The 12,130-nt window shown below is 40.9% G+C and overlaps 1 protein-coding gene across 3 annotated transcripts in view; it reads left to right on the plus strand.

Moving 5' to 3' along the window:
• The first annotated feature begins 3,821 nt into the window (after positions 1 to 3,821).
• The window catches only part of C1H21orf91 (chromosome 1 C21orf91 homolog), a 33,760-nt gene continuing 25,451 nt past the window's right edge, over positions 3,822 to 12,130 (plus strand). For 2 of the 3 annotated variants that reach the window (XM_025282152.3, XM_044939914.2), the window contains exons 1-2: positions 3,995 to 4,144; positions 5,087 to 5,220. In XM_025282152.3, the coding sequence (XP_025137937.3) occupies positions 4,002 to 4,144; positions 5,087 to 5,220 (277 nt within the window). In that variant the 5' untranslated portion in view covers positions 3,995 to 4,001. Of the gene's footprint in view, positions 3,841 to 3,994; positions 4,145 to 5,084; positions 5,221 to 12,130 lie in introns of those variants that run through there. The other variant, XM_045165026.1, reaches the window with a different exon arrangement.

Below are 12,130 nucleotides of genomic sequence, written 5' to 3' on the forward strand. Positions count from 1 at the left end.
TCCTTTAGGATGGACTGGTTGGATCTCCTTGCAGTCCAAGGAACTCTCAAGAGTCTTCTCCCACACCACAGTTCAAAATCATTAATTCTTCAGCACTCAGCTTTCTTTATTATCCAACTCTCACATCCATACACAACTACTGGTGGATCACCACAAGCTATGGAAAATTCTTAAAGAGACAGGAATACCAGACCACCTGACCTGCCTCTTGAGAAACCTATATGCAGGTCAGGAAGCAACAATTAGAACTAGACATGAAACAAGAGACTGGTTCCAAATAGGAAAAGGAGTACGTCAAGGCTGTATATTGTCACCCTGCTTATTTAACTTATATGCAGAGTACATCATGAGAAGAGCTGTGCTGGAAGAAGTACAAGCTAGAAGCAAGATTGCTGGGAGAAATATCAATAATCTCAGATATGCAGAGGACACCACCCTTATGGCAGGAAGAGAAGAACTAAAGAGGCTCTTGAAAGTAAAAGAGGAGAGTGAAAAAGTCGGCTTAAAACTCAACATTCAGAAAACTAAGATCATGGCATCTGGTCCCATCACTTCATGGCAAATAGGGAAACAGTGGAAACAGTAACAGACTTTATTTTGGGGGGGCTCCAAAATCACTGCAGATGGTAACTGCAGCCATGATATTAAAAGACGCTTACTCCTTGGAAGAAAAGTTATGACCAACCTAGACAGCATATGAAAAAGCAGAGACATTACTTTTCCAACAAAGATCCGTCTAGTCAAGGCTATGGTTTTTCCAGTAGTCATGTATGATGTGAGAGCTGACTATAAAGAAAGCTAAGTGCTGAAGAATTAATGCTTTTGAAATGCGGTGTTGGAGAAGACTCTTGAGAGTTCCTTGGACTGCAAGGAGACCCAACCAGTCCATCCCAAAGGAGATCAGTCCTGAGTGTTCATTGGAAGGACTGATGTTGAAGTTGAAACTCCAATACTTTGGCTACCTGATGTGAAGAGCTGATTCATTTGAAAAGACCCTGATGTTGGGAAAAACTGAAGGCAGAAGAAGCAGACGACAGAGGATGAGATGGTTGGATGACATCACCAACTCAATGGACACGAGTTTGAGTAAATTCCAGGAGTTGGTAATGGATACGGAGGCCTGGCGTGCTATAGCCCATGGGGTCACAAAGAGTGGGACAGGACTGAGCGACTGACCTGAACCGAACTGAACTGACAATCTTTTCAACTCATAGGAAAGTAATCATTTGATTTTTATACAACTAGAGAATATAAACTTTATTGGAAGACCTGTGACATACAATAGAAGACTTAAGCCACTCCTTAAGAAGAGAACTTGAAATTCTTGCAACAAAAGGATAGTGTAGACGCTCACAAAGTTTAATAAGCTACTAGAGTAACAGCCTCCCAAAACAAAGCCCAATACTCTTTTAAAACCTGGATATTCAAATGTATTCATTTTATAATGCTGTCATAACAAATTGACACAAATTTAAGGCTTAACATAATACAATTTACTATCTCTAAATTCCATAGGTAAGAAGTCCAGGTACAACGGAATTCTAACCCTCCATTTAGAACCTCACAAGACTAAAATCAAGACATCAGACAGGTACTGAATTGAACATCCAAATCCATTCAGTTTTTTGGCTGAATTCAACTCCCTGAAGTTTTAGGACTGAAGTCGCATTTCCTAGCTGGCTATCTGCTGGGGTCCAGTCTTTTTTTTTTTTAATTGGAGGATAATTAATTTACAACGTCTTTAATTTCTGCCATTCAACAATGTGAATCAGCCATAAATATACATGTATTCCTCTCCTGCTTGAGCCTCCCTCCCATCCCCATCCCACCCTGCATCCCACCCACCTAGGTCATCACAGAGCATAGGGCTGAATGGATGAACAAATTGTGGAATATTATTCAGCAACAAAAAGGAACTCCTATTACAAAACAGCACCATGAATCTCAAAAATATGCTGAATAGGGCAATCACAAAAGAATACACACCATTTATTTTCACGTATATAAACTTCTAGAGCAGGCAAACCATATCTTTAGAGATATAAATTAGATCAGATGGGGGAGGGGGTTTGACTGAGAAGGAGCATAGAGAATTTCAAGGTTGTGGAAATGTTCTATACCTTGATTGGGGTGGTGGACATGCTATTGTATACATTTGGCAAAACTCAGGGACTGTACTTTTAAAATGGGAAAGTTTTATTTCTGTAAGTTAAACCCCAAAGTGTAGACTTTTAAAAATAATTTTAAAAGAAAAAACAAGGTAAAAGTTTTAAGGAGAGGTAGATAGGCAAAATGCTACAGAAAGAAAGAGAACACTGAGAAATGAAAATAACTTCAATCCAAGAAAATCGTTACTGATTTTAGAAAACACTTAATTGAAAAAAAATGAGTAGAACCCAAGATGTAAGACATTTCAGTCATATTTACATAAAATGTGAAATTCAAATAGGCAACACAAAGACTTTTCTATTTCAATCTGGTTGTTGTTGTTCAGTCAGCTAAGTTATGGCTCACTCACTTGAGAATCCATGGACTTCAGCCCACTGGGCTCCTCTGTCCAATTTCCAGGCAAGAATACCAGAGTGGGTTGCCAGGGATCCAACCCAGGGATCCAGCCCGCGGCTGCTGCATAGCCAGGCAGATTCTTTACCACTGAACCACCTGGGAGGCCCTTCTGTTTCTATTAGTGCTTCTCAAATTCTCATGTGTACAGTAATCACCTCGGGGTTTTGTGAAAAGCAGGTTCAGATTCAGGATGTCTTGGGTGAGACTTTATATTCTACGTTTCTAACAAGATCAGTCAGTTCAGTTGCTCAGTCGTGTCTGATTCTTTGCGACTCCATGGACTTCAGCATGCCAGGCTTACCTGTCCATTACCAACTCTCCGAGCTTGCTTAAACTCGAGTCCATCCAGTCGGTGATGTCATCCAACCATCCCATCTTCTGTAGTCCCCTTCTCCTTCTAACAAGACACCAGGCCAATATTGCTGACTCACCTCCTATACTTCAAGTAGCAAAAACACAGATCACTTTTCTGGGGCACTGATAGTTTACATTAAGTGCCAGTTTGGTCTAGAAGTTCCCAAGTTCTACGGAATCCATTCCTATCACCAGTCACCTGTAGACTGACAACCTAATCCCGTCTATGAAAACAGTACAGGTGTTTATGATGTTCTGGAAAATAACAGCTAACTCCTGTGATCAAGTCCCCACGTCTGTTTCTAACCAACAGATAATCTGGGTTAGTCATTTTTAGGAGGCAAAATAAGAACTCTTCTGGTTTCTCTTCTCTAAACTGTTGTGAGTCTTACATTAGAAAATGTAAGTCAAAGTGTTATATGAATCATAACCTTAAAAGAAAAAATGTCAAACAGAAAGCAAAGTGGGCAAAAGAGATCTGGAGTACCTCGGTTTTCTAAAGGGGCGGAACCTAAAATAAGAGGTGGGGCTCCGGGATTATCCTCGTGGGCGTGTTAGGAATGCGCCATATTACAGGGGAGGGGCGCCCCATTTCTACAACAATCTTAAAAAATAAAGCTTCTGGATTTGAAATTACCCATAAATGACGAAAACTTGAAACACAAACTTTTCTCCCATTAAACTCGTCAACCGGCACCTAACTCAAAAGTTCAGCGATACTATTTTGCCTCGCTCTAGCGATTTCACCCAAAGTTCTCCCCGCGTATCTCTGGCCGAGTCCCCCAGCCTCGTCACTTGGCGGCCCACGCGGCCCCCGCCAGGGGCAGTAGTTTCCCCTACGCGAAAGGGGGAGGTGACAACGGATTCCTCTATCTACTTGCCTCGAGGAGGGGCGTGTGAGGAGCCACCTTCCAGCGAACGGTGAGAGATCCGGGCCAGGAGACGCGGGATCAGGAGGAAATCCGAGCCGAGGCCGCGGCGTCGGTGCAGCCGGGGAGCTGCGGTGGTTGGCGGCCGCCGGTCGAGCGTGCGGCTTAGCCCTCCGCGCCGCCCCACCGTTCTCCCCTCAGAGCCTCGGAAGGATGGCACCGGCGGGAGGGGGCGGGGCCCCCCGGGAGGGGGCGGGGCCCGCGCGGGCTGGCTGCTCGGCTGCGGCCGGAAACAATAGTGAGGAGCCCGAGCCGCGCGGATCGGCGGCGGCTGCGGTGGCGCACGAACCCGGACGGTAAAGCTCCCGCTTCCCCTGCCCGCGCCCTGGTCCCCGACTCCGCGGTCCCGCCGCCTTTGCCCTCTCAGCCCCGCGGCCCCAGTCTCTGTTGCGCGCGGGGCGCCCCGACGGACGGTCGGGGAGAAGGACGCGGCACCCTGAGGGGCGGGCGCGCGCCCCCAAACGCCGGAGGCCGGGCGGGAGCCAGGCTCTCCGAAGCGCTGAGTCCGTACGAACCGGCTGCTGGAGCTCTCGAACGCCTTCTCCCCGGGTGGGAGGAAGCCGCGGGGCGGGCGGACGCGACGCTCCCGCCGGCCGGGCTCTCTGGGATTCCCCCCGCCGAAACCCCCGGCCGGGCTTGGCCATCCCGGCTCGTCTGGCCGTGCCCGAGCCGCTCTGCTGAGCCGCTGCCCGACCTTCCGTGCGGATGCCGGGGACGCGGCGGACCCCTCCCTAGTGTTCACTTTTTCCACGTGCATTTTGCCTGCCGCGGACCTGGAATAGCAGATCTCGCTACGCCGAGCTAGCGAGACGCATCTAAGGTTCCCACAATGAAGTAAGGAGAGCGGTGTCCCGAGCGCGTCGCTCGTCCTCCCTTCAACAGCGTTAAGTAGGTTGACAGACCCCGGTAGCTGAAGAGGCCGCGCTGCTAAACTCTTTCTGCGCCTGGTCGGGGATGGAAGCGGTCTAGAATACCCGAAAATTGCTCTTCATCAGCTCCCCTCAACTAAATACAACACAGGACCAAAAAAGGCGCTTGGGCATAGTGTCACTTGCGGCTGGACTTTCTAGCTTTGTGTCCTTGGACGGTAAAAGTATTAGTGTGGCGATGCTTGTTTCGTGAGGCTATTGCCTTAGATAAACTGAAAAGCATCCTTCTCTTTCCTAGAAGTTCCTACTATTGCCGTGATGACAAGTTCTTAAAATTGTGTAACTTTGTTTTTCTCTTTCTTAATAGGGGGGCATTATGAACGAAGAGGAGCAGTTTGTAAGCATTGATTTGAATGATGACAACATCTGCAGTGTTTGTAAACTGGGAACAGACAAAGAAACACTCTCCTTCTGCCACGTTTGTTTTGAGCTAAATATTGACGGTAAGGACACTGGATAGATTCATTTTATGCCGTGAACTTTACAGAACTACTTCATGCTGAACTCTGGTTATAAGGTAAAACTAGTTTCTTGAATGATTGCAAATTGTGTCAAGTGGAAATCTGTTAAAGATGAAGGTTTCTGGAAATGAAACTGAAGGTAGCACAGCTATGAATTTAAGAGAAACTTTTTTTTTTTGACTCCCACAGTATTAACTCAGTTTTACTAATATAAAAATGAGTATTAACTGCTAAACTTTTCTGTTTTGAGAGCTTATTGAGTTGTCAGATTTTAACAGATCAGTGTGTTTTGTTTTAATATTAAGAACTAACATAACCAAACATTTACGTTGATAGGCAAATATAATTATGTTGTTTTGGCAGTACCATGCGCGTACATAATTGAGGTGAGCTTTAATTTTTTCTCCAGTGCTCATTATCTGAAGCACATTTTTAAATTTTTAGAGAACTTTTCAATGATCACACACGCCTTTAATAATTTTTAAACCAAAAAAGCTTTTAAAATTTCTCAGTAGTATCTCTAACAGTACACAAATGAGTTCTCCAAATACCTTTTTTTAAAATCTCTATTATTAAAGTGTTTAGGTTGATGCACAGCTAATGAGTCTGTGGGTATCAGTAGTTTGCCTCCAAGAAACATGTGAGGTATGTTTCCTTAATCTTTATGTTACCTTGATAAATGCTTATTTTTTTAAATATTTATGTCACACAAGAAAGGATCTTAATATTCTGATAGCATACCAGTAGAGAGATTTTGTTAGACCTTTAGATTAATTTTTATTCTTTACTGGTTCTGTTTATTAAGTAGGAGATAACAGATGTTCTTTCCATTTGAAAAAAAATAGGATTATCTACCTTGAGATTTCTCTTAAGACTTGTTTTTCAGAAATTGTTATAGGTACCAAATTAATATATTTAGATACTCTGTAGTAAAAGTCAAAATTATAACTATAAATAGACTATTAAAAACATGTAGAGTTAATTATATGACATTCATTTTCCATTTAAGATACTGGTTGTGATCGTTTTGCCATTGTACTCTCAGAAGTGTAGTTGCTAAACATGCTAATCTGTGGAAGAACATGGATTTCCTGTGGATTGCATAAAATGCATAAAACACTATTGGCCCTGTATATTCTTTTCCATTGTAAATTTTGGTTCTAGATGGACAGAGACATTGGAAATGACTCAGCCCAGAGTTGTTTACATTGAGGAAAACACAACCAGGTAGCGGGACTCTTGAGGGTTGTCTGGTGATGGCAGGCCGTTGTTCCGTGCCAGGCCCTGCACTAAGCACCTTATGTGGATTATGTTATTCAACTCAAAATATCTCTGTGATGGCTACTATTATCCATTTTAAAGTTGATGGAGCCTAACCTTCAAGATCTAGAAACTGCACTTTGAAGTTGCTCAGCAATGAAGGACAGTGCTCGACTGTGGAAGCCTGGCAATCTAGTTCTAGCATATGTCCTTTTAATTCCATTGATCTACTGTCAATAGTTATTTTAGTTGATGGGGTAATAGAAACCTATTTTCCTGAATCCTAATTGCTGTCCTTGATATTCAGCCAGCCAACTTTTCCTAGCCAGTGTTTCCTGCTACATTACCATTAGTGGTGTTCATGCTGTGGTAAGATTTTTCTGAAGAAACCTAAACTTTCATATTTGCTTTTCTAGTTGTTGTTGTTGTTGTTGTTGTTTTAATGTCTTTTAACTGATTCTTCATCACTGTATAGAGAATATACAGATATTTCTCAGGTACCATCCTTATAAATATTTCATCTCTGATAAACCTCTCTCAGTGTATAAGCTTGTCATAAGCCCTACATTGTTGAAATATAGTTATCTTTAACTTAAAAGACAAAAATAATTCTCAATTTGAATTAGAACTATTTCTCCTTATGTTCTACATACACTCAAGGTTTTATATTTGTAATGCCAATTAAACTTTCCTAGGGAAAATTACTTTAGAATTAAATTTTTTCTCAACTTATCTGAAGTCAATTCCTAAGTCTCACAAATATAATACATTTCATATTTAACACAATGATGAGCTTCTGCATTATAACCATTTTAATATGAGATTTTGTTTTTTAATCTTAGAAATCTTAGGGGAAAAGAAGGGAAATGAGAACCCTGAATCCCACAAAATTTCAAGTTTTATATCAATATACAAGTTTTTTAAAAGTCAATGAAAAAAAAAGGTGAAACAAGTTATATTCTTGATGTCAATAAACCTTTTAAAATGTTTTTGAACATTTTTGTCCCCTACCAAATTCTAAGCACAGTACCAATCAATAAATGTTCGATAAGTAAGTGGGACTTTAAAAAGTGTGACATTTAACTCTCCTACTTTTGATATAACCTTTCTGTAGTGTGGTAATGTTGCTCTCACTTGGTTTCTTAGCTTTCTAATTGCCAAGTTTGCTCTAAAGCCTTCTATTTATCTTTCACCTAAGAGGCTAGTTAAAAATTTTCTTGGAATTTTTTGAGTCCACAGATTCATAGTAAACAGAAATATTAATATCTTACACCTTCTGGATTGTAGCTTATGTCAGAGCAAAACTAGCCTAATTAATTGTTGCTTGCATAAAATCAAAATTAAGCTAATCAGATTTTTAAAACTGCATACATATATTTATAAAATGAAAATGAAAGAAGAAAGAAATAAACTAATCTTGTAGGAAAGATTTCATATTCTGAGCATGGCTCTAAGTTGCCTTTTTTCTGTGTCTTTGCAGTACTTACAAAGAAATGAGTACCTACATTTTATATACTTTCAAACCAGAGGTGATATACTTCAAGAACCTAAGAAATACACTTTAAGGAAATTGATTTGGGCAAGGAGTAGGGAGGGACATATAATTCACCATTGGAATTACTTGTCTTCTTCTGGGAGTAGGAGAAAGATGCATAAACTTCTTAATACTTATGACCTGTCCTTGGCGCCAAGACACTATAAACATTTTATGCATGTATAATCAAATACATTAATGTGCATCGTAGTGCATGGTACTCAAATCTTTCTAAAGTTCTTTACTGATGACCAATCCCTAGGCTATTAAGGCTGGGAAGAAGGTAGCCCAGAGTAGTCAGGAGCCGGTCATGAAACTCAGCTGTAATATAGCACAGTCAGAAATGAAACTAAAGATGGGGGGTGGGGGAGATCCAGGGCTACAGTCTGTTACTTCATAGTATCAGTTTTCATTTTGTGCCAAAATACTGTGCGAATAATTAGTATTTTTGTTTATGTATGTGTTAGTCATTCAGTCATGTCTGACTTTGTACAACCCCGTGGACTAACCTGCCAGGCTTCTCTGTCTATGGGATTCTCCAAGGCTCAAACACAGGTCTCTTGCACTGCAGGCAGATTTTTTACTGTCCGAGTGTCCAGGGAAACCCTTAGTATTTTTACCTTCCTCCTCTAATAATTGACTTCCTTTTTATTCAGTAGAGAGGAGCTTTTTATAAGACAGAGATCAGTTCCTCTTATGCCAAACTTTTCAGTGTGAGTTGATCTTGCTAGTTAAGTAAGCATTTCAAACCAGTCCATCCTAGACTGTAAAATCCATCTCAGAGTTCATTCTCCCCTAATTGGTTGAACCTTCTGGGAACTTTTTTAGAAACAGACCCGAATTCAGATCCTTAGTAATCTTTCCAGCAAGAAGTCTGTAGATGTTTTCTCTTAGTTAAGGCACTGGTGGACCCAGTGCTCACTTTTAATCTCATTTTTCCTTGATTCTCTGAGTCTTTGACCAAAACATTGTTCCCAGGGCCAGTAGTCACAGAGCAGCTTGAATCTCATATTGTGATTTAGCTTGGAAGTCAGGACTGATTATTAACTACCCAAAGCATGTCAACAGCTCTTCCCTTTGTCTTGCTTCTAACACATCAGCATGCTTCTAACACGTCAGCATCTTTCCACTTGAGTAAAGGCTCACCACTTTACTTGTGATAGGGAGGCTGTATGTTAGTGCTAACTCCATCTGGCATTAACCTCTTTCTCTCACTTTGCATAATGACAAGCATCATGCCTTGTTATTAGCTAAAAGAGTACTTTTAAATATAAAGCCTGATGTGACTTTTGAATTTAGCTTAGCTGTCTTTATACTTAGAAATACAGATGAAGAATTAATTTTTTAACTGCCTTTTAATGCCACTTTAAATAAATTTGAACACTTTTTAAATGGCTCTAACAGTAAAACCTCTTTATTTGGACAGGAGTTAGGAGGGGTGGAAGTGAAATTATAGGTTTAATTGGTGATTACTTTATAGACTATTTCTTTAAAAAGATAAAGCTAGGCTGAGCCACATCTAGTAAGCTAACAAGCCATATCTGAGGAGCCAGGTTCCGGATTCTTTTCCCTGTCCTAATTTTATGATGGTCTCATTTTAGTTACTCCCAATTTTTTCTCTTTTTAACTTCAAACTTTCTAATTCTAAAGTTTAGGATGAATTTAAAATTGAGATCATACATGAATTTTGGTTGGAAAGATACCCATTAGAAATTAGATCTGGCTATATGTAATAGAAAATCCAAATAATAATGATGAAATGATATGGAATGAATATTTACATACCTCATAGTAAAAGAAGTTGAATCTGGAGTCTGTGTGGTAGCTCCATGATCAGAAAGACTCAAGCTGCTTCTGTTTTACTAATCCACTTTTTTTAACACATATTTGCCATCAACAGTCATCTCATGAGCCAGGATGGCTCCTGGAACTCCAGCCATTGCTTCCTTATTCTCAGACAGAATAGAAGGGGCATCTGACAAAAGGTACATAGTAGCCTTCTCTCCTGAATCTATAAAGGAGCTTTTCCTAAAGTCCTCCTTAACAATTTGTTATACATTCCACTGCCCTTTCAGGAGAAGCTGCTCCAAATAAAATCAGTATTTTACAAAGAAAGGGGTGAAAGACATTTGAGTGTCCACCTACCAAGATCAGCCATAGAGAGGCCTTTCTAGTAATTGAAGGTTACTATGTTGAAAGCAAACTATTTGAGCTACAACTAAGACCAACAAGTAAAACTCCGGTGATTCTTCTAACCCAGGAGTTTAAAATGGAATGGATTTTTACAAAAGAAGCATTGTATTCTGAGGATAGGCATACAGCCAGATCTCATATGAACTTGTTGCAAAAAACCTATGAGAATTTTCAAGTTTCTGACCCATCTCAGGACATAAAATATAATGGTTAATGCTACTGCTCATTATACATATGTTCAGTTCAGTCGCTCAGTCGTGTCCAACTCTTTGCGACCCCATGAATTGCAGTACGCCAGGCCTCCCTGTCCATCACCAAGTCCTGGAGTTCACTCAAACTCATGTCCATCGAGTCGGTGATGCCATCCAGCCATCTCATCCTCTGTTGTTCCCTTCTCCTCCTGCCTCCAATCCCTCCCAGCATCAGAGTCTTTTTCCAATGAGTCAACTCTTTGCATGAGGTGGCCAAAGTATTGGAGTTTCAGCCTCAGCATCAGTCCTTCCAATGAACACACAGGACTGATCTCCTTTAGAATGGACTGGTTGGATCTCCTTGCAGACCAAGGGACTCTCAAGAGTCTTCTCCAACACCACAATTCAAAAGCATCAATTCTTTGGCACTCAGCTTTCTTTATAGTCCAACTCTCACATCCATACATACTGGAAAAACCATAGTCTTGACTAGACGGACCTTTGTTGGCAAAGTAATGTCTTGGCTTTTTAATATGCTGTCTAGGTTGGTCATAACTTTTCTCGCAAGGAATAAGTGTCTTTTAATTTCATGGCTGCAGTGATTTTGGAGTCCAGAAAAATAAAGTCTGACACTGTTTCCATTGTTTCCCCATCTATTTGCCATGAAGTAATGGGACCAGATGTCATGATCTTAGTTTTCTGAATGTTGAGTTTTAAGCCACTTTTTCACTCTCCTCTTTCACATTCATCAAGAGGCTCTTTAGTTCTTCTTTGCTTTCTGTCATAAGAGTGGTGTCATCTGCATCTGCATATCTGAGGTTATTGATATTTCTCAACGGCAATCTTGATTCCAGCTTGTGCTTCCTCCACCCCGGCGTTTCTCATGATGTACTCTGCATAGAAGTTAAATAAGCAGGGTGACCATATACAGCCTTGGCATACTCCTTTTCCTATTTGGAACCAGTCTGTTGTTCATGTCCAGTTCTAACTGTTGCTTACTGACCTGCATACAGATTTCTCAAGAGGCAAGTCAGCTGGTCTGGTATTCCCATCTCTTTCAGAATTTTTCAGAGTTTGCTGTGGTTCACACAGTCAAAGGCTTTGGCAGAGTCAGTAAAGGAGAAATAGATGTTTTTCTGGAACTCTCTTGCTTTTTGATAATCCAGTGGATGTTGGCAATTTGATCTCTGGTTCCTCTGCCTTTTCTAAATCCAGCTTGAACATCTGGAAGTTCATGGTTCATGTACTGTTGAAGCCTGGCTTGGAGAATTTTGAGCATTACTTTACTAGTGTGTGAAATGAGTACAACTGTGCAGTAGTTTGAGTATTCTTTGGCATTGTCTTTCTTTGGGATTGGAATGAAAACTGACCTTTTCCAGTCCTGTGGCCACTTCTGAATTTTTCAAATTTGTTAGTATATTGAGTGCAGCACTTTCACAGCATCATCATTTAGCATTTGAAATAGCTCAACTAGAATTCCATCACCTCCACTAGCTTTGTTCATAGTGATGCTTGCTAAGGCCCACTTGACTTTGTGTTCCAGGATGTCTGGCTCTAGGTGAGTGATCACGCCATTGTGATTATCTGGGTCATGAAGATCTTTTTTGTAGAGTTTCTGTGTATTCTTGCCACGTCTTCTTAATATCTCTGTTTCTGTTAGGTCCCTACCAATTCTGTCCTTTATTGAGCCCATCTTTGTATGAAATATTCCCTT

This window comes from Bubalus bubalis, chromosome 1 (genome assembly GCF_019923935.1).
Source record: "Bubalus bubalis isolate 160015118507 breed Murrah chromosome 1, NDDB_SH_1, whole genome shotgun sequence".
NCBI lineage: Eukaryota > Metazoa > Chordata > Mammalia > Artiodactyla > Bovidae > Bubalus > Bubalus bubalis.